At 50.1% G+C, this 25184-nt stretch overlaps 2 protein-coding genes across 3 annotated transcripts in view; one reads left to right on the top strand and one right to left on the bottom strand.

Annotated features, from left to right (window-relative positions):
- The first annotated feature begins 3274 nt into the window (after positions 1-3274).
- On the top strand, positions 3275-5482 carry CCL17 (C-C motif chemokine ligand 17). The gene is made up of 3 exons (XM_010365479.2): positions 3275-3402; positions 4447-4564; positions 5190-5482. The coding sequence occupies exons 1-3, from the start codon at positions 3333-3335 to the stop codon at positions 5275-5277; spliced, it is 276 nt and encodes a 91-aa protein (XP_010363781.1). The 5' UTR covers positions 3275-3332; the 3' UTR covers positions 5278-5482.
- A 12448-nt stretch (positions 5483-17930) lies between these two features.
- Positions 17931-25184, bottom strand: part of CIAPIN1 (cytokine induced apoptosis inhibitor 1) — a 19204-nt gene continuing 11950 nt past the window's right edge. For both annotated transcript variants that reach the window (XM_010365482.2, XM_010365483.2), the window contains exons 5-9: positions 23748-23916; positions 22210-22283; positions 20863-20978; positions 19972-20053; positions 17931-19024 (exon numbers count right to left, since the gene is read on the bottom strand). In XM_010365482.2, the coding sequence (XP_010363784.1) occupies positions 18914-19024; positions 19972-20053; positions 20863-20978; positions 22210-22283; positions 23748-23916 (552 nt within the window). In that variant the 3' untranslated portion in view covers positions 17931-18913. The remainder of the gene's footprint in view (positions 19025-19971; positions 20054-20862; positions 20979-22209; positions 22284-23747; positions 23917-25184) is intronic.

Below are 25184 nucleotides of genomic sequence, written 5' to 3'. Positions count from 1 at the left end.
CTGGGACTACAGGTGGCCGCCACCAAGCCCAGCTGATTTTTTGTATTTTTAGTAGAGACGGGGTTTCACCATGTTAGCCAGGATAGTCTCGATCTCCTGACCTTGTGATCCATCCGCCTCAGCCTCCCAAAGTGCTGGGATTACAGGCGTGAGCCACCATGCCCAGCTGTTGTTGCCCTAATTTATATCTGCACATTTCCCTCTCTGCACCTTTGCCTAAACCGTGCACCCTGTGCAATGTCCTTTCTTCCAATCTCAATATGAATATATATATATATATTTTTAACGGAGTCTCGCTCTGTCGCCCAGGCTGGAGTGCAGTGGTACAATCTTGGCTCACTGAAAGCTCCGCCTCCCAGGTTCACGCCATTCCCCTGCCTCAGCCTCCTGAGTAGCTGGGACTACAGGTGCCTGCCACCCTGCCTGGCTAATTTTTTTGTATTTTTTAGTAGAGATGGGGTTTCACCCTGTTAGCCAGGATGGTCTCAATCTCCTGACCTCGTGATCCGCCCGCCTCGGCCTCCCAAAGTGCTGGGATTACAGGCGTGAGCCACCGCGCCCGGCCTCAGTATGAATCTTATCTACAAAACCTAGCCCTATGCGCTACAGCCACCTCTTTCAGGTAGACTTCCATGAATTCTGGCCAGAAGCAGCCTCTCCCCAATCTGTGCCCCGAAGCCCTTTAATCTCACCTGCATGTCCTTATAAGGGGTCAGGCCCTGTTCCCCCACCCCTATCCACTGTGAAACCCCACAACAGCAGGGTCTGGCCTCTGTCCACCCTGCAGCCCCGGGCACAGCCCCAAGAGGCCAGCTGCCCCTGCCAGCCAGGCAGTCTGCACCAGCCTTGCGCTGAACCGGAACCTTCCTAGTCCAGAACCTTCCACTGCTACTTTCATGATCTGTTCCCCAGAATAAACAGGGGAATTTGGGTCCTTCTGGAGAAAGCTCTGAGTCTGTGGGAAAGCAAAGAAAACTCAGAACCCACCGGGGAGTTTCCCCAGCAGCAGGGACTGCAGTCGCTTCATCATTAATCAGGCTGCTCACTGGGTCACAGTTGTCCCTTGCAGTTGTGTAGCACAGAAGAGCATGTAGTGGCTTCTGTGGCAGGTGGAGTTCCCACAATAGGGCAGGCAGAAGCCACAGGGCAGAGCACACAGAGGGCAGCGAGGGCAGGAGGGGTGGTTGGCAGAGGCGCCCCTTCCTGCCTGTTCCCAGGACCCAGGCCCGGCCCTACACCTCTGGGCTCAGGCTCTGTCACCAGGTCAGGGCTGCCCTGTGCCTGCACACCTCCCCCTGCCCAGCGCGGCCTCCTTTGCATGGGGACTCTGCGGAGAGCTACTCTGAGGCTGCTCCTCCCTTCCTCTGGGATGTTGGCGCCAAGGAGGTGCCCAGGCAGGAAAAGCAGCCTCCCCTCCCCCTCCTCTGCATGTGCAAATGGAAGCCAGCCCTGGGCGCAGGAGGGGTGGCTGGGGGCAAAGAACCCATCTGGGCTGTGGCTTGAGGAGGGGGCAGGGTCAGGGTCTCTGGTAGCTAATGAGACCCCCAGAGAAGCAGAGAAATGTTGGTGCGAGGCCCACCAAGGGGGTCTCCATCTTCCTGAGATCTACCGTTTTGGCAGGGCTCTGTGGGACAGACCAAACTTCCTTCTACAAGTGATGAGATTGAGGTCCAGAGAGGGTCTGAGAGCCGCCCGAGGTCACACAGAGGATCCTGCCCACAGAAAGATTTCTCCATGAGCAGGGAAGCCCCCCCTCCCAGGTGCAGAAGCAGCCAGCCCTCCCTTGTTGAGGGGTGGGGAGAGGAGCGCCTGGGGCTCCTCCGAGGTTGAGGGTCTCTGTCTGGTTTCCTCTTATAGGATCCCCACCCTTCCACCTGAGGACTGATGAGGTTAGCTCTGAGCAATGCTCCGGGAGCGTGGGGTTTCCACAGGTCCCCAGAATCTAAAACCAAGAAACAAAAAACCTCACGACAAATAGCGGCTGTTGCTGTTATCGTGACGTTAGTGAAAAACTTTGTAAAGATACAGTGATTAACACAGGGTGGACTGTGAAAGGGTGGAAGGCAGCTGTGCCTTGTTTTGGAGGGGCAGTGCTATCATTTTGAGTTGGCCCTGGTCATGCAGGGACAGGGTGAAGCCAGGCCAAGATCCCCCATGTCACAATCAGAGTCCAGGTGCTGTCCTGCCTGGAGCCGCCCTTCCCTGGTGCTGCCCACCTGAAGGCCATGGGATTCTCATCCTACTGAAGGGATGCCCGTGCTCAGGCTCCTGTGAGCCCCAACAGGGTGACTGGCAATTTCCTCGGGGGACTGACCCACTTGCAGGGATGCTGTGACCTGGGGCTGAGACCCTAGAGTCACAGAGAAGCCAGTTCACCAACTTTATCAACCTCCTTATGATTGCAATTCTTGTTTTATTCCTGACCCTACTGGAAAGTGGACTCATGTTCTGTCATCTGCCCTGCAAAGAGCCGGGGTGCCTGGAAAGTCAGCTCAGGGCCTGACTCAGGCTGGACCCTGACCAGGCATCTAGTACTGACTCCGGGACACAGCTCTGCTAGAAGTGAGAAGCAGCATCTCCCACGGACCCCTTCGTTCTGTTCTGTATCTTAGGGTAAGGCATCCCATTTAGGGGAACGTGGTCTCCTGAGCTATTTGGACTGAATGGTGATCGAAGCGCCACCGGGCTCTTGCCTCCTGCGGTCAGGGCCTCGCCTGGGATGGGACACCAGCCAAAGCTGCTCTGTGCCCTGGCTGGGCCTCAGCCTCTCGGAGGCGGATAAAGCATGGACCTCCCTGCAGAGTGATGCCCATGTGCCTGTGCCCGGCAGCCGCGGTGGCCCCGACAGCACCCTGAAGCTCACTCATGGTCCAGAAGAGCTCTGCTTGGTTTCTGCCTGGTTGACTCCCCAACACCCCCGTCTGCTCCCCTATTCAAGCCACCATGCATGAAGGACGCTCTCCAGCCCCAGAGAGATGAACCCAGCTGTGCATGGAGGCTTTTCAATTCTAATAGAGGAACCGAGAAATGTCGCCTTTGAAAGGAGAAGTATATCACTGCCATGGGCTCCAGATACATGTACCCCACCTCCATCTGTAGTTGAGTGCCCCTTCTCTGGAAATCCACAAATATTCCAAGAGCTGGACTTCTCCTGAATCATCTCAAATTCTTCGAACTTCGCTGGTCTAGGGAAGGATATGAGGAGGTGACAGAAGGCGGGGCAAGACCCTCAAAGAGGTTAAATAGGTCACTGCCACCCTCGACTCTCACCAGGGTGTCTCCCTAAGCAGAGGGACCCGCACGCAGAGACTCCCTCCTGGGCTCCTGGCACCATGGCCCCACTGAAGATGCTGGCCCTGGTCATCCTCCTCCTGGGGGCTTCTCTGCAGCACATCCATGCAGGTGAGAGCAGGGGACAGGTGGCCAGGGGTGGGCACCGGGAGGACAGGAGTTGGGGGCATGAAGACCACTGCAGCAACACACACATTTGTGTATTATTTACACCCCACCTACTCCCACAAAAGACATGAGAAGCCCACAGCACTAGGATTTTGAGGGAAATAAGCAGAGAAAAATGTTGATGATGACCCAGCTCTTGCGGGTGGGCTTGGTGAGGTCCAAAGCGAGCACAGCTCCGACTGCAATGGCTGCGAGGTGGGGGCTGTGGCTGTAGTTGTGTAATGGAAAATGAACAATTCTCAAAATTATTTATTAGCCTCTGTTTTATTAACAGGTTTTATGCACAACGAAGGAATCAGCATAAAGATAGGATAATTAGTTCCAAAAGCATGTACAAAAAGATTCTTTTTTTTTGAGATGGAGTCTCGCTATGTTGTCCAGGCTGGAGTGCAATGGTGCGATCTCAGCTCACTGCAACCTCTGCCTCCTGGGTTCAAGCAATTATCCTACCTCAGCCTCCCAAGTAGCTGGTAATTCAGGGGCCCAGCCACCACGCCACCAATGGATTTTCACCATGTTGGTCAGGCTGGTCTCGAACTCCTGACCTCAGGCAATGCACCCACTTCGGCCTCCCAAAGTGCTGGGATTACAGGCGTGAGCCTCGGGTCTCAGCCTGAAAAAGAGATTCTTATATTAGGTTGGCAAAGGGAAGATGAAATAAGGTTGCCAAATATAGACATACAGGGATGCACACAGACACACACACGTAGGCACTCACAGGACACACAGGATCCCCCACAGACACACACAGACATGCATACCCACAAACACACAGGACCCCCACAGCATACACAGAGGCCTCACACACACTTGTGCACGGTAACACACAGACACACATACACATAGGCAGCGATGCACATGCAGTCACCACACACAGGTGCACACATGAACACGCACATGCAGATCTTCCATGAACAGCCTCCAGGAGTCCCCGCAACACACACCCAGATACTCACAGACACCCCTGCCCCGCTCCTCTCCCTGCAGCTCGAGGGACCAACGTGGGCCGGGAGTGCTGCCTGAAGTACTTCAAGGGAGCCATTCCCCTTAGAAAGCTGAAGACATGGTACCAGACATCCGAGGACTGTCCCAGGGATGCCATTGTGTAAGTCCCCCCCGGCCCTACCCTGCTCCTCAGGGCCAAGCTTGGGGGCAAGTGCTCCCAGGAGCTCCCAGGACAGCCACTGGGGAGCAGGGAAGAGACAGTGGGGCCTTCCTCCCTGACCTCTGCAGGCTCCTTGGGGCAGTTCATGTTCCCCATGCTGTGGGACCCAAAATGGCTGCAGGCCATGAGGTCCAACCTGTTTCTTGATTTGTGGTGAAATCGAGGCCCCGGAAGCGATGAACACCCCCAGGTCACAAAGCTGGTCAGGGGCAATGTGGTCACCTCCCCTGGCCTGGGCCTAAGCCCTGCCCGCAGTCTCCACGTCCCAGGCTCTAGGCCGTCTGGGGGCATGGGCAGGCTGAGGGGTGGGCACAAGGTCCTGCAGCCCTGGCTGCCTGGGAGGGTTGATGTCACTCAGGACAGAGCCTGAAGTCCCAGATCTGCCACCAATGCCCCGTGTGACTGCAGCAACTTCCTGCCCCTCTTGGAGCCTTGGAATCCTGGTCAGCACAGGGCGGCTGGTCAGCACAGCTCCCAGTCCCTGGGAATCCTGGTCAGCACAGCTCCCAGTCCCTGGGAGCCCTTCCCCGTCTGCCACCCCTGGTAACATCCTCCTTCTCTGTAGTTTTGTAACTGTCCAGAACAAGGCCATCTGTTCGGACCCCAACGACAAGAAAGTGAAGAAGGCACTTAAATACCTGCAAAGCCTCTAGAGGTCTTGAAGCCTCCTCACCTCAGACTCCTGACTGTCTCCTGGGACCACCTGGGACCTCCACCGTTGGTGTTCACTGCCCCAACCCTGAGCAAATGGGTCCAGGGGAGGCCTTCCAAGGACAAAGAAGCGCCACAGTGAGGGAGATCCCATCCCCTTGTCTGAACTGGAGCCATGGGCACAAAGGGCCCAGATTAAATTCTTTCTCCTCAGTCTGTGTCAGCGTGTTCGTGCCCACAGTGCAAGACGCACTTCCACTCCAGCCTGTCACTCTGGGAGGGTCCTCAGAGAACATCTGGTTCTGCCCTGTGCAGGTTGGAAAGGGAGACTGAGGCTGAGAGGGGCACGTGGCTTCCGCAGACCGCGCACCAGTGAGGGGAGGCCCTGGTGAGAGGCCCCGGCACGGGCGGGGCTGGCGGGGTCCTGGGAGGCGGTGGCTGGATTCTGTTCCCACCCACCCCGAGGTCTCCCGGTTTCCCTCTAGCCCAGCTCCTGTTCTTGCCCCACGTGGAGTTGAGGACAAGCTTCCCCGAGGTGCTGGAGTCAATTTCACAGACTGGCCAGGACCCTGCCGCAGGCCACAGCTCTGCCCAGTGCCGGGGAGCCCCCTGACCGAGGGTGGCGGGACCTTGCAGCCCTGTCCCTGCCTCCCCCCGCACTCACTGCAGGCCAGCTCGCCCGGCTGCTCCTGGCCCTGGCTCCCTCTCCCCGCTCAAATTGCAGACCAGCTTCAGAGCAAGGGGGATCTGTGGGTCCTGGGTCCTTGCGGGGGCCCTGGGACCTCTGCCTGCAGCTACCTTCCTAGCCCCCTCCAGCCCCAGGCAGGCGGGCACCACGCGGCCCTGTGGTTCCTCCTGACTGAAGTGTGATCCTCACCCGGCCCGGGCTGACCTCCCCACTACCTCAGCTGCGCCCAGCCTGCAGGAAGCCGGCCCAGCACAGCCGCCCCCCGACTCACTCCCCCAGCTCTTAGGGACTGCCCGGAAGCCGACCCCTGCTCCTCATGGTTCTCTCATTGGTTCGTGTGTGTGTGTGTGTGTGTGTGTGTGTGTGTGTGTGTGTGTGTGTGTGAGTCCCAGCTCCTCCATTAGGTTGAGAGCCCCGTGAGCCACTCCGGGGACCCCGCACCCCTGTGCTCAAAAAGATGGGGACTAGAGGCTCAGAACACCCCACCCCCAGACCCCTGCCCATGCCCAGCTACGGGCTGAGCACAGAGGAATCAGGGCCTTCCCTTCTACTTCTCTCACTCTCCCAACCAGCGATGGGGCCGTGGCTTCTCTCTGAACACAGTTTGGCGGCAGGGGCATGGGTCCTTCTCTTCTGAGGACCTTGTGGCCGGCATTGTTTGGCAGGGCTGCGGTTAGAAGGGCAATTTCCAGGCCCTACTGTTGCCTCCTTCTGCCCCCTTGTGGCCAGTCAACTCATTGCAGGGCAGATGATAGAACGCAAGTCTACTTTCCAGTAGGGGCAGGATTAAAACAAGAACAGCGATAAAAACGTTGATAAAACCAGTGAACTGGCTTCCCTGTGACTCTAGGGTCTCTTCGGCCGCAGATGGGCTCATCTCCTGTCCTGATGCCGAGGAGGATCCCTTGAACAACTGCCTAAGACCTAGAGTCCTAGGGGTGGCCCAGTCTGAGTTCTTCATGGAAAATTGTCCTCTGAATCCACCCGGTGGAGGATGATCTAAAAAGGGAGGGAGGCAAGGAGAAGCTCCTAAGATAGCAAAGGCCAGCGACGGTCGGGGTCTGGACCCCTGCACCCTGCAGGCCAGAGCTGGAAGGACTCTCAGAGTGCAATGGCTGGATTTCAGCTCACTGCAACCTCCGCCTCCCAGGTTCAAGTGATTCTCCTGCCTCAGCCTCCTAAGTAGCTAGGATTACAGGTGCCTGCCACCATACCCGGCTAATTTTTTTGCATTTTTAGTAGAGACAGGGTTTCACCATGTCAATCAGGCTGGTCTTGAACTCTTGGCCTCATGTGATCCACTAGCCTTGGCCTCCCAAAGTGCTGAGATCCTAGGCATGAGCCACTGCGCCTGGCCTCCAGCAAACTTCATTTAAAAAAGCAAGACCTTTTATTTCCCCCCTACTGAAATCCTACTCAGAAGCCCATATTATAAGCTGAGATAAGTAGAGCTGCCGTGGAGGCCTGTGAGGAGGTGGGGAGTTGCCAGAGGGTCCCTGAAAGTGAGATAGGGTGGGGGCGTTGCATAAAGGCAGGGAAGAGGTGGATCCAGGACTGGCAACAAAATGCACGATTCAGAATCCAAGTATTCACAAGCAGCATCCGGCGCAAGTTGGGGGATGGTGAGATGCAAGAGCTAGGACAACTGCCATGTGACCTCAGGGCATTTTAAGGAGGTGTGACTTGGAGGCTGCCATGATTGGAAAGCTGGGAGGGAAAAAGAGGAATGGGCAGGGTCGGGGTGAAAAGTGAGGAGGAGTGCCAGACTTACGTTGCTTCTTTCAACTGATAGGTGCCTCCCCTCCTCCCCCACCCCACCCCTGCTTTTTTTTCTTTTCAGATGGAGTCTGGCTCTGTCCCCAGGCTGGAGTGCAGTGGTGTGATCTCGGCTCACTGCAACCTCTGTCTCCCGGGTTCAAGGGATACTCATGCCTCAGCTTCCTGAGTAGCTGGGATTATAGGTGTATGCCACCATACCTGGCTGATTTTTGTATTTTTAGAGGAGACAGGGTTTTATCATGTTGGCCAGGTTGGTTTCGAAATCCTGAGCTCAAGTGATCCACCCGCCTCAGCCTCCCAAAGTGCTGGGATTACTATTCTGAAATCCAGTTTCTCTTCAACGTTCAACTGAGTGTTGCCTCCCCGGCAGCCAGACAACCAGCCCTGGTCTCTCTGGTTGCATCTGAACCTGGGCTGTGTGTCCTCCACCTGCTGCCAGCGCTCACCTCAGTCTAATCCTGACCACACTCTGCCCCTTGTAATTGGAGCTGCTTGGGTGATTTACCCAATAAACTCACTGAACAGGTATTTGGGTCAGGAAACAGTACCAGACTCATTTATGAGGAGGGAAAAAAGCTTTGTGCATAGTGTATATTTGATTTATACATTTTCATCAGTGCTGCTTGGGTGAATTCCACAAGGGGCACTAGCGGGGAAAGAGAAATTTCCTGGGGAGCCGTAACAACCAGGCCTGAAACACATCTCATCTCCAAATGTGGAAATTAGAATTGGATTGTTCTCCAGTGGCCCACCAGAGGGCACTCTGCTCTTAGGAGGAAGTTCTGAGGCTGATGTGCCAGAGGCCCTGACCCCACCAGCTGGACTCCCACCCCATCGCTGTCCCCAGGGGCTGGGATCAGCCACATCTGGTTGTAACTGCACTAGGCCTTGAGGCAGGGGTGTCTGTAGCTGGCCAGCTCTCCTCTTGGGGGAACAGAAGCTAAGAAACCACCAATTACACTGCCTGGGGTTTGCTGGATGAAGAGGAAGAAGGAAGAAATGCTGCTGGGACTAGCAGGGCCACTAACTCCAGAAGCAACCTGGGCAGTGCCGAGAGCTGTGGGCCGGGGTGTTTCCCTGTATTTTCTCAGAGACTGTATTTGTTCTATTTGGCATCCATTTATCACAGGGCCAAATCACAGGGCCAAAGGCATTTACACCTCCCCTGCAAGCCGGATTTTGCAAGTTTTTGAAAGTAATAATAGTTACAAACCCTCCTACCAATCCCGATCACAGACCCCCCCAACCATCTATATGTAACTCTCACACCAAGCCAGTAATTCCCCTGCCCTAAATCACCCAGAGCCGGGTAGAGACAACTAGGGGCAGCCCCTATGCCCAAGGCCCTCTGGAATTATTCCAACTAGCCAGACCTGGGCTGCTTCCCCTGGCCTGCCTTGCCCTTCAAGTGGAAACCCCATGAAAGGCTGTGGCCTGTGCTGTTCTGTGAACCTTCCTTTTAGCCTCCTGACCAAACTTGGTGCTCCCCCTGTGGAGCCTGTGTGTGGTCCTGCATGTGTGCCATGCCCTGTTCTCCTGGGAGATGCAAGTAATAAATTCTTCTTTCAGTGGCCTTGGTTGCTCTGTGTTGTCACTCAGCCACCTCCATCAATTCAAATCCTGTGGGTACATTTAAAAAGTTTTAAATTGACACATAGTAATTGTACATATTTATGGGGCACATGTGATACTTTGACACAGGCGTCCAATGCGTAATGATCAGATCAAGGTAATCAGGATACCATCACCTTGAACATTTACCATTTCACTGTGTTGGGAATGTTTCAAATCTTCTCTTCTAGCCATTTTGAAATATACAATAGGCCGGGCATAGTGGCTCACACCTGTAATCCCAGCACTCTGGGAGGCCGAGGTGAGAGGATCACTTGAGCCCAGGAGTTTGAGACCAGTCTGGGCAACATAGTGAGACTCAGTCTTTACGAAACACAAAAATTAGCCAGGCATGGTAGCGTGCGCCTGTGCTGCCAGCTACCCAGGAGGCTGAGGTGGGAGGATCACTTGAGCACAGCAGGTCGAGGCTGCAGTGAACCATGATGGCACCACTGCACTCCAGCCGGGGTGACAGAGGGAGGCCCTGTCTCAAAAAGAAAAAAAAAAGGCCAGGCATAGTGGCTCACACCTGTAATTCTAGCACTTTGGGAGGCCAAGGTGGGTAGGTCACCTGTTCAGGAGTTCTAGACCAGCTTGGCCAACATGGTGAAACCCCGTCTCTAAAAAATACAAAAAAAATTAGCTGGATGTGGTGGCATGCACCTGTAATCCTAGCTACTCAGGAGGCTGAGGCAGGAGAATCGCTTGAACCTGGGAGAGGTTGCAGTGAGCCAAGATCACACCACTGCACTCCAGCCTGGGCAACAAGAGCAAAATTCCATCTCAAAAAAAAAAAAAAAAAAAAAAAAAAAGAAAAAGAAAAAGAAAGAAAAGAAAAGAAAAGAAAAAGAAAAAAAAAAGAAATACGCAATAAATTGTTTACTAGTCACCCTACTGTGCAATCAAACACTGGAAATTATTCCTTCTATCCAGCTGTTTGTTTGCACCCATTAACCAATCTCTCCCCATCACTCCCTCTCCCCTAAATAGAACTACCATATGATCCAGCAATTCTACCACTGGGTATTTATCCAAAGGAAAGGAAATCAATATATCAAAGGGATACCTGCATCCCCATGCTTATTGCAGCACTATTCACAATAGCCAAGATATGGAATCAACCTGTGTCCATCAGTGGAAGAATAAATAAAGAAATTTGGTACATGTACACAACGGAGTACTATTTAGCCGTTAAAAAAAAAAAAAAAGGAAATCCTGTCATTTGCAGCAAAATGGATGGATAGTCGTTATGTTAAGTGAAATAAGCCAGGCACAGAAAGACAACTATCTCATGTTCTCACTCATACGTGGGAGCTAAAAAAGCTTATCTTTGAAAATGCATTTTAACACAAAGGGTCAGGGACCTGTTTGGAGTCTCTGCTTTGCCACTGACTGGCCACTGGACCTGGACACACGTGCCTTACCTGCCTGAGCCTATTTCTCCTTGAAGCAATGGAACTGGACCCTCTCTCACCTGTTTCGGGATGTGCCAATATGGCTACTTCTCTACCTCTCACATTGCTCTTAGGGGACCACAGTCTTAGAAAACCTGCCATTTCCAGTCGGGCTCAGCGGCTCACGATCATGAGGTCAAGAGATCGAGACCAGCCTGACCAACATGGTGAAACCTCATCTCTACTAAAAATACAAAAATTAGCCAGGCACGGTGGTGCGTGCCTGTAATACCAGCTACTCGGGAGGCTGAGGCAGGAGAATCACTTGAACTCGGGAGGCAGAGATTGTGGTGAGCTGAGATCAAGCCATTGCACTCCAGCCTGGGCAACAGAGTGAGACTCTGTCTCAAAAAAAAAAAGAAAGAAAAGAAAACCTGCCATTTCCTCATAATTGAACTGCCATCACCTGAATATTCCCTGTGCCCTTTTCCAAATCCAGCATGGCAACCACAGGGGTGAAATACTCAGACAAGCAAAGGGATCAGGGCTTTAAGAAGTCAGCCTTCAGCCAAGCACGGTGGCTCACACCTGTAATCCCAGCACTTTGGGAGGCCGAGGCGGGCGGATCACTTGAAGTCAGGAGTTTGAGACCAGCCTGGCCAACAGGGTGAAACTCTGACAGTACTAAAAATACAAAAATTAGTTGGGCATGGTAGTGCACGCCTGTAATCCCAGCTACTCGGGAGGCTGAGATGGGGGGATTGCTTGAACCTGGGAGGTAGAGTTTGCAGTGAGCCAAGATCAGTCCACTGCACTCCAGCCTGGGCAACAGAGTGAGACTCTGTCTCAAAACAAACCAACCAACCCTGACCAGTCCTCAAAATGATCAAGCTCATCCAAAACAAGGAAAGTGTGAGAAACTGTCACAGCCAAAAAGTCAGCCTTCAAAGGACTTTTTTTTTGGAGATGGAGTCTTGCTCATCGCCAAGGCTGGAGTGCAGTGGCGTGATCTCGGCTCACTGCAAGCTCCACCTCCCGCGTTCACGCCATTCTCCTATCTCAGCCTCCCGAGTAGCTGGGACTACAGGCGCCCGCCACCACGTCTGGCTAATTTTTTATATTTTTAGCAGAGACGGGGTTTCACCGTGTTAGCCAGGATGGTTAGATCTCCTGACCTCGTGATCCGCCCGCCTCGGCCTCCCAAAGTGCTGGGATTACAGGCGTGAGGCACCGCGCCCGGCCCAAAGGACTTGTTTAGTCCTTGCCATACATGTTCATGGTGGGATATTTACTACAGCACAAAGCTGGAAACAGCCCAAGGCCTATAACAGATGAATGGATAAACAAAAGTGGTCTAACCATACAAGGAAGATTTTTCTGCATGGATACGCCCTATGATATGGGTGAAGCTTAAAACACTGTGCTGAGCTAACGCAGCCAACTGCAGAAGGTCACACAGTGTATAATTTCATTCATATGAAATGTCGGAAGTAACTCCATGGAGTCAGAACACCGGCTGGTGGTGACCAGAGATGGTGAGAGAAGACGACGGGAAGGGACTGCTTACTGGGGATGGGGTTTCCTTTTAGGGCAATGAAAACATTCTGGAACTAGATCGGGGCAGTGGTTGCACCACACTGTGAATGTACCAAATGCTGCTGAATTATTTATTTTAAATCGTTCATTTTATGTTATGCGAATTTCATAAAAAAGACATATTCAATATTCACTTTTCTGCAGAGTAGCAGGCTTGGATGAGACATACATCAGCTTAGGACAAAGGAGTCCTCTAGGAGGGCAGCGAAGGGATTTCACCACTGCTGTAACACTTGTGTATGAAAAAAGGAGCGATCGGAATCACACACAGCAAAGCTAGTTGTCTACTGGAAATTCTCTGTATTTGAAATCGTTCATGATTTAAGAGAAAAAAATGTTTAAGTAATTATGGAAAATCAAAAAGGAAGGGAAGGGAAGGGGAGAGGAGGGGAAGGGAGGGGAGGGAACGGGAAGGGAGGGGAGGAGAGGGGAGGGGAAGAAAGAAGGAAGGAAAGGAGGGAGGATTCTAACCCAGCTGAGTCTAAATGCAGTCTCCAGATCATCGCAGTGCTTTGCAGAGGTGAAAGCCTCAATGCTGGATGGTGGGCCATGGGTAACCAATGACCAGACCACCAGCTGACCACCAGGAGTGACCACTGAAGGTGAGACCTGAAGTCACTAAGGGCTGAGTGGGGGCTTCTGTCCCTGCTTTTCCCCAGAGGGGTGAAGTAAGAGTCACCCGAGAGCTGCCCCGTCCCCACCCCCACTCAGCACAAAGCTATTTTATACATTTGTGTAACTTGCAGCAAAAAATTTGGTCACAAACAGTATTCACCTGCTCTGTGGCAACCTTCTCCCACTGTTATTATAATTCTGAGGCAGCTTTATATAGATGCCTTACTAGTTCTACTTTAAAATTTTTGCGTGAGATAATGGTGTCAAGTGTTCCACGGAGGTTCAGGTTCGTGTTGGGGAGATGCAGGACTTTGTCCTGGGCTAGCAGTATTCTCCTTAAGACCCAGGGTTTTACGTGAGGGGTTTTCAGGTTTTTTTCAATGAAGTTTCTTAGAAATAACAAATCCATCAGTTGGGCATGGTGGCTCATGCCTGCTAATCTCAGCACTGTGGAAGGCCAAGGCGAGTGAATCACCTGAGGTCAGCAGTTTGAGACCAGCCCGGCCAACAAGGTGAAACCCTGTCTCTACTAAAAATACAAAAATCAGCTTAGCATGGTGGCACACGCCTGTAATTCCAGCTACCTGGGAGGCTGAGGCAGGAGAATCGCTTGAACCTGGGAGGCAGAGGTTCCACCACTGCACCCCAGCCTGGTTGACAGAGTGAGACTCCGTCTCAAAAAAAAAAAAAAAAATACAAATCCATCATGTATATGGCAGGCATACAAACCAATAAAAATTAACACTTGTATGCCCACCATCCAGCCAAAGAAATAGAACTTTCCTGCTACTATGAAGTCCTGCCTCTTTCTCCCGTCTCTCTTTGGAGCCAGCTGTGGTCCTGAATTTTACCATTCCCCTTGAGCTTCTTTATTAGTTTTGTCACACACACGTTTGTATACATCATGTATATGCACATGTGTATGTGTATATCCTTAATGACAGGCTGATGGATCTGGCATGTTTTTGAACTTTATGTAAATGAAATATTTCACACACACACACACACACACACACACACACACACTTCTGTGACTTGCTTTTGTGGCCGTTGTTGCTTCGTGATTCTTCCATGTTGAAGTGCACAGCTATAGCTCATTACGGCTGTACAGTGTTCCACTGCTTGGACACACAGCTCATTCATTCACACTCTTGTTAATGGCCATTTGGATTGTCTCTTAGAAGTACTGCTGCTTTGAATACTTGTTTAGATTGTCTCCTGGTGCATGGGCCAAAGAATTTCTCTAGGGCAGTGGTTCTCAATCCTGGCTGCACTCTACGATGACCTGGGAGAGCTTTGCAAAAATGCTGACGCGCTGGGCCCTACTCCAAGGGATTCTGACTGAATTGGGTTTTGGAAAGGAAACCCAGGAATAGGCTTTGTTTTGTTTTGTTTTGGTTTGGTTCATTTTTGGAAGCTATCCAGGTGATTCTAATATGCAGCCAGTGTTCAAAGTGACATGAGGGTGACATTGCCGAAAGTATCCTCACCAACAGTGAGTTCCCACCTGGCCACATTTTCACCCATACTTGGTAAGGTTTCTGTTTAGCCTTCTCCCTGCCACGAGGACAGGCAGCTGGGCTGTTCACAGTCTCTCTTCTCCAGTGCAGAGACCAGGGTGCTTCCAGCATGCCAGGCTCCGCTGTGGGGTTCTCCCTTCAGCTCCACTGCCTGCCTGTGCACTTGGATCCCCACTGTTACAAACAGGGGCCCATTCGGCAGCTCAGGGGTTTCTTCACCTGGAGCAGGTTTGCACCCTCAACTGCTCTCTCTTCTCTCCTGTCCACACTCTGGCTCCAAAGCCTCTGCTCTCACCTCCTTCCAAGTATTTTGTGGTTCTGTTTTGGCTGCCTCCTAACCCCAAAGAAGGTGTGGTTTGTCTCTGCTACCCCCTCCATTTACTGCTTCTGAGTGATTTCAGAAGGAGGAAGTCCCAAATGTACACTGCCAAGTTCTAAGCTAGAGACCTTAGAAAACAAAAAAAGAAGAAAGATTACACCCCTAGCCCCACCTCGGTCCACACTGGGCTGACTCAGAACGTCCAAGGACATCAGGCCTCAGTACTTTTTCTTTTTTTTTGAGATGGAGTCTCGCTCTATCGCCCAGGCTGGAGTGCAGTGGCCGGATCTCAGCTCACTGCAAGCTCCGCCTCCCGGGTTTATGCCATTCTCCTGCCTCAGCCTCCCGAGTAGCTGGGACTACAGGCGCCCGCCACCTCGCCCGGCTAGTTTTTTTGTATTTTTTAGTAGAGGCGGGGTTTCACGGTGTTAGCCAGGATGGTCTCGATCTCCTGACCTCGTGATCCACCCGTCTTGGCCTCCCAAAGTGCTGGGATTACAGGCTTGAGCCACCGTGCCCGGCCAGTACTTCTTTTTTTTTAGATGGAGTTTCACTCTTATCACCCAGGCTGGAATGCAATGGCGCCATCTTGCCTTACTGCAACCTCCACCTCCCGCGTTCAAGCAATTCAACTGCCTCAGCCTCCCAGGTAGCTGGGATTACAGGCATGTACCACCACACCTGGCTAATTTTTGTATTTTTAAGTAGAGACAGCATTTCACCATGTTGGCCAGGCTGGTCTCGAACTCCTGACCTCAGGTGATCCACCTGCCTTGGCCTCCTGAAGTGCTGGGATTACAGGTGTGGGCCACCGTGCCAGGCCAGGCCTCAGTACTTTTGTTTATTTTTTTGAGACGGAGTCTCCGTCTCCCAGGCTGGAGTACAGTGGCACGATCTTGGCTCACTGCCAGCTCTGCCTCCCGGGTTCATGCCATTCTCCTGCCTCAGCCTCCCAAGTAGCTGGGACTACGGGCGCCCACCACCACGTCCGGCTAATGTTTTGTATTTTTAGTAGAGACGGGGTTTCACCGTGTTAGCCAGGATGGTCTCAATCTCCTGACCTCGTGATCTGCCTGCCTCGGCCTCCCAAAGTGCTGGGATTACAGGCATGAGCCACCGCACCCAGCCAGGCCTCAGTACTTTTAAGAGGTGCTTAGGTGAATGATGGCAGCAGGTTACCCTCCTGGTCTCACCCTTTCCTCAGATGTAAGATGAGGTTGCATTCAGTGATTATCAGAGCCCGTGTTGGCTCCAATACTGTGAGCTTGCTGAAGGCCGAAACCTCTAGCCTGTCTGGCTGTTGCCTCACTGGGTGCAGGTGCAGGTGCAGGTGCAGGTGTGGCTGAGCCCCCGGCCCAGGTGTGCTCTGCTGATTGGCAAGGACTCTTTCCTCACTCTGGGCCCCAAACTCCGAGCTGGCTGGCTTGCCCCGGACCCTGTGGAGTGACACGGCAACTGCCGGTGTGAAATCATTAACTACACCAACTGCAGCAGATAGGAGGTGGCAGCGTCCTTTTTGCCAGCAGCATCTGGGACTCATAACAAGAATCGGCGAGGGCTTGTTGCATTTGCTAGGCCTGTTCAGGAAGCTCTGGCTCAGGATCTCTTGTTCTCAACCTGGAGGGTGAGATTTTTGTCCTTCATCTGGGCAAGTGCAGCAGAAGCAACTAACAGTGGCCCTGCAGCTTAATAATTATGTTACTATCGGGCCAGGCGTGGTGGCTCATGCCTGTTAACCCCAGCACTTTGGGAGGCCAAGGCGGGCAAATCACGAGGTCAGGAGTTTGAGACCAGCCTGGCTAACATGGTAAAACTCCGTCTCTATTAAAAATACAAAAAATTAGCTGGGCGTGATGGTACACGCCTATAGTCCCAGCTACTTGGGAAGCTGAGACAGGAGAATCACTTGAACCTGGGAGGCAGAAGTTGCAGTGAGCCAAGATCACACCACTGCACTGCAGCCTGGGTGACAGAGCAAGACTCAGTCTCAAAACAACCACCACCACCACAACAACAAATAATAATAATAATAATAATAATGTTACTGTCAAACCATTCTGGGGCTGAATTAGTTTCCTATTGCTGTGTAACCAACGACCTCACATTTAGCTGCTTGTAACACCCATTTCTTATCACAAGTTCTGTGTGCCAGGAGTCCAGGCACAGAAGACCGGGGCCTCTACTCAGGATCTTACAAGGTACTGGCTAGGCTGCATTCTCATCTGGAACTTGGGGTCCCCTCCAAGCTAACGTGGTTGTTGGCAGAATGCAGTTCCTTGCAGCTGTGGACTAAGGTCCCCTTTTTCTCAACTGTCTGCCAATGTGTGAGGAGCCTGCACTCAACAGTTCTGTGGCCCTCTCACTGCTTGATATGGTGAGGCTTTGTGTCCCCACCCAAATCTCATCTTGAATTGAAATCCCCATAATCCCCATGTGTCAAGGGAGAGGGGTGGAGGTCACTGAATCATGAGGGCGGTTTCCCCCATGCTGTTTTCATGATAGTGAGTTCTCACAAGATCTGATGGTTTTATAAGGGACTCTTCCCCCTTTGCTCAGCATGTCTCCTTCCTGCCGCCTTGTAAAGAAGGTGTCTTGCTTCCCCTTCGCCTTCTGCCACGATTGTAAGTTCCTGAGGCCTCTCCAGACATGCAGAACTGTTGAGTCAATTAAACCTCTTCCCTTTATAAATTACCCAGTCAAGGACAGTTCTTTATAGTAGTATGAGAGCAGACTAATACAGCAACTTATTTCTTCACGGCTAGCAAAAGAAACTCTTCTTCAGTTCTTCTAAAGGATCAACTGATTGGGTCAGGCCCACTCAGGATAATCTCCCTTTTAATTAACTTAAAGTCCATTAGGGACTTTAATTACATCTGCAAAATCCCTTCACTTTTGCCACAGAATGCAACCTAATCGCAGTACAGATTATCCCATCACATTCACAGGTCCTGCTGAAACTCAAGGGGAGGTTATTATACAAGGGCATGAGTCACTAGGGGTCATCTTAGACTTGCATATAAAAGGGTCTTTGGAGCCAAACTTCAATTAGCCACACCAACAACTAAAATCCACCAGCAGGGACTAGCATAAGCAAAAGCAAACTTGGAGAATCAAATCAAGTTTCAAGGACAGATACCAATGAACACTTTTATTTACCGATAAAATATAAAAATCCAGGTCTCTTAAATCCACACAATCTCTCCAAATATTTGGCAAGATTGATCCCAAGTCCGTACGGGTGGGTAACAAGAACAAAGGGGTCTCTGCTCAGAGAGACTTATTGTTGTTCAGAGTTCTGCCCTGCTTCCCTCTAAATGCTCACCAACCTGGGCTCTTCTAAAGTGGGCAGACAGGCCTTATTCTAAGGGTAGGACTAGCCCCATTTGTGTGTGACACTAAGTTCCTCCAATGGTCCAAACTAAGCGTGGATGACTATCCAACATCACACAAAAATGCACATCCCCTCTCTTTACAAGACATGCAGAATCTCAAGATATCTCAAGATATGCAGCAAGTTTAATACCTGAAGGTTAACAGAAATGACAACAGGACACAGATGCAATGCTACAGTAAAATGTGGTTGGGGGTGGAAGGGGGCAGAGGGACACTGGATATCATCACAGCAACCAGTGAGTGAGTCCTCTGGTGCCCTGAGGAGGTTGTGAGACCCTTGACTCATGTCACAAAGAATGGAGTAAACTAACAACTCTGAAAGACAAGCAGGTGGCAGCATTGCTGAGATGAGACTCGGGGCAGGGGTCTGGAGCTCTGTCAGAGTGTTAATGCTCAAGGATGCCTGGGCTCAAGAGTGTTCTGGTCAGCATTTTAACATCAGAAGAAGGGGTTCTTCAGGACGCACTCTTTTCTCTTAACATGAGGTGAAGAAACCCATCCCATTCTGAGTAACCGGGCCCCATAACACCTTGGTCTTTTGATACACAGCAGCACTACACACCACTGCGCCCCCCAGCCAGCTTCACTCTGTCTGCTAAGCACCCACTCTGCAAATGGATCTCGGAGTGAACAAATCCAGAGGAGGTGGGAGGAGCCACCATGGTGGGATGTGAGGGACAGGAGTTGGCTGGAGGAGCAGATGGGTCCTATGTCAGGTCCCTCCTAGGCATCATGAAGATTGCTATCACTCAGAAGCACCTTTTCCCCAGGTTTGAAGGCTGGCATCCCAAGGTAGGGGCAGCTGGCACAGCGGAAGGCATCGCCCAGGTAGCACTGGAGAGAGAAAATGGGGAAGCCAAGGGTCAGTTTATCCCAGGCATACCAGCCAGAAGACAGAAATTCCTAATTTCATGTGGTCACAGTGGTCTGAAGGAAATGGCTGAGTATGTTTGCAGGTCCAATTGAGTCCCAAATATTAAGAGTTTTCAAGATTTCTGGTTTCGTGAAAAACTACAGTCAAGAAAAGTTCCCTAGGAGGCCATAGTTCTTTTGTTTTTTTGAGACAGAGTCTCACTCCATAGCCCAGGCTGGAGTGCAGTGGTGCGATGTTGGCTCACTGCAAGCTCCACCACCTGGGTTCCTGCCATTCTCCTGCCTCAGCCTCCTAAGTAGCTGGGACTACAGGAGCCTGCCACCATGCCCGGCTAATTTTTTTGGATTTTTAGTAGAGACGGGGTTTCACCGTGTTAGCCAGGATGGTCTCGATCTCCTGACTTTGTGATCCATCCGCCTCGGCCTCCCAAAGTGCTGGGATTACAGGCGTGAGCCACCGCACCTGGCCCTCTGTCACCCACGCTGGAGTGCAGTGGTGCGATCTCAGCTCACTCCACCTCCCAGGTTCAAGTGATTCTCCTGCCTCAGCCTCCGGAGTAGTTGGAATTACAGGCGTGAGCCACCGCGCCCGGCCATAGTTCTATATTCTATGCAGTTCAAAATACAACCAACTTCAGCTAAATGTCTAACCATCCGGTCTCACTCTGAAGTACAAAGAAATGGGCCAAAAATAAAAAAAAACAAGACCCTCCCCGACCAGCACAAGCACGCTAACCCACTCTCACTCTCAGGAGAAAGCCTCTCTCCCCATTACTACCTATGTTCGTGTGCTCACGCATTTGTCTGTTACTAAAATATTTGAGGTGGAGCTTGTACGTGCTTGGTTTAGAAGGAGGCCTAATCCCCCTGGGGGTGTGTGAATGCCGAGGAATGATCCTGATATTTACGTTTCCACAAGCCGACTTAGGTTGGGAGCTCATCTGTTCCCTCGACTTCTCTTTTTCCAGTTCTTCAGCAAGGCCACAGGTGCTGTGGGAAAATCAGTAACTAATGAATGAGAATTGTCACCACCCAGAAACTCCAAATCCTAACAGTGCCAAAATGTGCTTTAAGCCTTTTCTCTTCACACCGGTGTCATAACTCAGAAGCCTATGAGCCAGGCAGACAGCAGCAATGGGAGAGGCTGCTGAGGGAGACAGGAGTGGGAGGAGGATGAGGGAAGTAGAGTGTGTGTACTCTGTTTACAGAGGGCAGCCACTACTCAGCTTCAGCTGGTTATCATGCTGGGGAAAGAGTACCCAGTTTGCCATATTTTCCAAATTCAAGAACAGAAGGGGAAAAAAATCTGTTTTCACTTGTAATTTCCTGATTTGTAAATGCTGGCAACTTTTACATTTAAAAAACACTGATGATTAAACAAGCCTGAATAGCACTGATTAACTTTCTACAATCCTTCCCATCCATTTATAAAAACAAATGTGAAGACACCAAGGTCTCACTCTGATGCCCAGGCTGGAGTGCAGTGGCACAATCGTGGCTCACTGGTAGGGTTTTGAGGGAGAGTGAAATTAGATGTATGGCACAATTACGGCTCACTGCAGCCTCGACCTCCCAGGCTCAAGTGATCCTCCTGTCTTTGCCTCCCAAGTAGCTGGAACCACAGGCACATACCACCATGCCTGGCTAATTTTTTTTTTTTTTTAATTATTTGCAGAGATGGTCTCCCTGTATTGCCCAGGCTGGAAAACGTATGTTTTAAAAATAGTACAGCACTGTGATGACTTGCGCACAAAGCCACTGGATGCAGCATAGCAGGCTCCAGTCACCCCAGCACTCACCAGTTTTTACAGGCCTTCCTCTTTTTCCCTTCTCCACAAGAAGCAGCCCGCAGGGAAGCCGGATCTGGCTTCTTCAAGTCTTCTGGATCCAGCAGCTCATCCGAGTCAATGAGATCCTGGAGAGTGTTCAAAGCAATGAGTGACACAGTCGTGGTCTCTGCTAATGAAAAGCTAAAGTGACCACAGGCTTTGAGAGGAAACTTGGAGTCCAGGCTAAAGAAGGTATCCACCCTGTCCTACTTTTGGTTGATCATCATGTTCAACCTGACCACATGCTCAAGAGGCCAATGGTGAGTTAAACTACATCCACAGAAGATGCACTAGGATGCGAAGGAATTAGAAACAAATTTACATGAGAAAAAGCCGTAAGACTGGCCAGCATTGTGTAGAGAATATACACATGTTGGGGGTTAGGGGCAGGAATGAGGAGAAGGGAGGGAATAGGCAGAACAGAGAGGGAGAGAAGTGTTTATGAAGAGTCATGTGAAAAAGGGAACAAAATATCTTCTACATAATCCCAGAGAAAAATCAAACAGTTATATATATCTTTATGTAATTCTTTGTAAATGTGTAGACACTTAGTCTGTAAACCCTATGAGAGCATGAACCTGACTTATTTTGCTCACTAACTTCAATAGTAGAGGTGTAGAAATGAAGAACTTTATTACAGGCAGGGCCAATCAAAGATGGAAAACAGGGCTTTTTAAAGCATGAAACATTCAGCAACTTGCCCAAACAAAGGTGCCAATAAAACTATTTAAGCTGACAAAATCTTTTCAGGTTTACACATGCCCACAAGAGTTTTCAACATATCATAAGAAGTGAGAACAAGAAATTATGTGGGGAAAAAGAAATGCTAAAAAATTTAAAATGCCACCAACACAGCTGAGTGCAGTGGCTCATGCCTGTAATCCCAACACTTTGGGAGGCCAAGGTGGGCAGATCACTTGAGGTCAGGAGTTTTGAGACCAGTCTGGCCAACATGGTGAAACCCCGTCTCTACTAAAAATACAAAAATTAGCCAAGTATGGTGGCATGTGCCTGTAATCATAGCTACATGGGAGGCTGAAGCACGAGAATCACTTGAACCTGGGAGTAGAGACTGCAGTAAGCCGAGATCGTGCCATTGCACTCCAGCCTGGGCAAAAGAGCGAGACTCTGTCTCCAAAAAAAAAGAGCCACCAACATGGAGTTTCCTTCTAAATCAAAGATGTAAGTGACAGGCATAGTCATAAATCTGGGCTTTAAATACATTCACACCTACAAGTCCAGAAAGGTCACTATAGCTGTTCACACCCAAACTGGGGCCTGAAAGAAAGTCATCAAGTGACCGTGGTGCCAGCTCACCATGCTGTCGTCCTCCATATCGTTGGCTGAGAGGGTCCACAGCTTGGCAGCAGCAGGGTCCACAGCAGGCTTCACTGAGTCCAAGCAATAAAAGAAAAAAACTCCATAAAAACAGTCAGAAACTATTAATTACAAACATACCTAAATGCTTTCTGCTGTGTAGAAGATAACACACTGGCCTGGGAGGCAGAAGATGTGGGTTCAAATTCCAGCCCTACTCCTCTAAGAGGTCTGACCTTGGGCCAACCACTTTCTGGTAGTTACAGCAGTCACCATTTGCTAAGCACTTGCTTTGTACTAGGCACCATATTAAGCACTTTACATACATTATCTAACTTAATTCTGCTGACAACCTTATGAGGTAACTGTCATCCTAGTTTTACTGCTGAGGAAACAGGTTTAGACACTTAGGCTGGTTCCACAGGCTGCAAAGTCTGTCTGATGCTTTTAACCTCCATTCCATATTGCTTCCTCCTCGATACCTTAGTTTCCATCCTATAACATGAAGCTAAATCGTACTCCCTATGTTACTGCAGGTGTTTTGAGGATTAAATGAGAAATGTGTCAAAACCTTTAAAAATAGCAGAGCTTTATAGCCTCATGTAAACCTGCTACATACAAGAAAATAGGCTCTAGAGCTGCTGGTGGCAAGGTAACACCATCAGTGGCAGACAAACCTCACACCTCCTGGTTCTCTGTCTAGTCAGGAGAATGCAAGGAAGAGCCCAAGAGCTGAGGCTCAGATGCAGTGTGCGCAAATCCTTGCAGGCCCTTGGGGTAAGAGTGCCTTCTAGTGATCATTGTTATAGCTGGATGCTCACACCTGCCACAGGGCCAACTGTTCTTCTAAGCTATTCCTACTCATTCTGGAACCATGAGTTGAAAGGTTAGATTCCAAAGGATTTCTTCAAGATTTAGGTTAGACGGTCAAAACCGTACAAGTGGGGATATACCAGTAAATATCTGTAAATGTGTGCATACCTCACAGCTGGGTCAATTCAGGCATTTAAAAATAGTGATAGGAAGGATGAGGATGGGGCAGTGTGTGTGTGCACGTGTGTGCTTGTACACAACTTTCTAGGCAGAAGAAATACAGTTTTGTAAGTGTCTTAGCATCCTCAAAGTAAGAACAGCTGATTTTCCTGGCATAGGGGAAAAAAGCACATGAGAACAGGAACAGGGCACTCTCATCTGCCATTACCACTACACTGTGAGGTCTTCTGAGGATAAACGTTAATTCCGGGACCTGGAAGGACTTCATTAATTAACTGTGTGACTCAGTCCTGTAGAATTAGGAGGCCTCAGTATCTTCTGGTGCAGAAGAAGGAGCTGAACTAGATAATACCTATGCATTATTTCAGTTTGGGATCCTAATATGCCCACGATAATAGTACATTAAGTATTCTTCTATGTGGAAATGGCAGAAATCAAAAGACTAAACCTCTAAAAATATCACCATTTCATTTATTGCTGGCTCAATTTCTAACATGTCCCTCTAAACCCATTCAAACAGAAGAATGTCCCTAGGCCAGCCTTACCTGAAGGAGAAGACTTCTTGGTGATGGAAAGCTTAAGCTGACTAGAAGAACCCACTTCAAAGTTTGGTTTTTTGCCTGTGATCTGAACAAACAGCAGATGGTCACTTTCATGACCAAGGTATTCTCGAACAGACTGTACTTCCTCAGGGGTTAGGGGCTCCCGCTGCAGCTAGAATTCAAGACATCAAAAAGATTAGTCCACCCTCCTCTATAAAATGGTTTTACTATGTCTACCTACACAGGAGTTAAAGACTCATTTCTGTGCATTAAATATATAACAGTAGATGGTAACAGATACCACTTTATGCCTCACATTCAGTTTCTCACTGATAGGAACCCTAGAGTATAACCTTTGTCTGCATGTTTACTTGGAGCCTACCCCTTGGAAAATGTAAAAGTAGTTATAAAATATTAGGTATGAAGCATATGCTAGTTATTGGAGGGGATGTAATATAATTATGAAAATGAACCATATGTGGTCCTACTGTGTAACAGGAAAGAATGCCCACAATGAACACAGCAGAAATTTATATCCCAAAACACAAAGGGGGAGCAAAATCCTTTCTATGTTCCTTGGGATAAAGTAGCAGAGAATAAAGGTAGAAAAAAAGGGTCAGGGTGCCACCTCTATGTCCAATAATTATAGACTGGTTACATAAATCATAGTCCATCTATTGCATGGAATACTATTACATCATTAATATGAATGAAGGGTAATACACTGAAGTGGGTAAGTGTCTACGATATGTAAGGGTGAGAAAAAAGCTGGTGATTGAACAATGTATGCATATGATCTTATTTAAATTTTTTTTTTTTTTTTTTGAGACGGAGTCTCGCTCTGTCACCCAGACTGGAGCGCAGTGGCCAGATCTCAGCTCACTGCAAGCTCCGCCTCCCGGGTTCACGCCATTCTCCTGCCTCAGCCTCCCGAGTAGCTGGGACTACAGGCGCCGCCACCTCGCCCGGCTAGTTTTTTGTATTTTTAGTAGAGACGGGGTTTCACCGTGTTAGCCAGGATGGTTTCGATCTCCTGACCTCGTGATCCGCCCGTCTCGGCCTCCCAAAGTGCTGGGATTACAGGCTTGAGCCACCGCGCCCGGCCTTTACATTTTTAAAAAAGTATGTGCATGTAGATGCTTGTAAATACATAGGAAAGGTCTGAATGGACATACAAAAAGGCATTGGTGGCTTCCTCTGGGGAGAGAAGTGTGAGCAAGGAGTAGGATATCACTTTATATTCTGTATGCTTCAGTATAAAGTGAATTTTTATGAGGAGTCTGATATAGTTTGGATATGTGTCCCCTCTAAATCTCATGTTGAATTGTAATCCCGAGTGTTGGAGGTGGGGCCTGGTGAGAGGTGACTGGATCATGGGGGCCGATTTCTCATGCATGGTTTAGCACCATCCGAATTCTCATGAGACGTGGTTGTTGTAAA

The sequence above is a fragment of the Rhinopithecus roxellana genome, chromosome 20 (genome assembly GCF_007565055.1).
Source record: "Rhinopithecus roxellana isolate Shanxi Qingling chromosome 20, ASM756505v1, whole genome shotgun sequence".
Taxonomy (NCBI): Eukaryota; Metazoa; Chordata; class Mammalia; order Primates; family Cercopithecidae; genus Rhinopithecus; species Rhinopithecus roxellana.
This window is presented reverse-complemented; position numbering and strand designations above follow the sequence as displayed.

Excerpts from the sequence above, each read along its gene's own strand:
- CCL17 (XM_010365479.2), top strand. The coding sequence starts at position 3,333 with ATGGCCCCACTGAAGATGCTGGCCCTGGTCATCCTCCTCCTGGGGGCT. Across the intron at positions 3,403-4,446 it reads TCTGCAGCACATCCATGCAG|CTCGAGGGACCAACGTGGGC; the intron begins GTGAGAGCAGGG and ends CTCTCCCTGCAG. Across the intron at positions 4,565-5,189 it reads TGTCCCAGGGATGCCATTGT|TTTTGTAACTGTCCAGAACA; the intron begins GTAAGTCCCCCC and ends CCTTCTCTGTAG.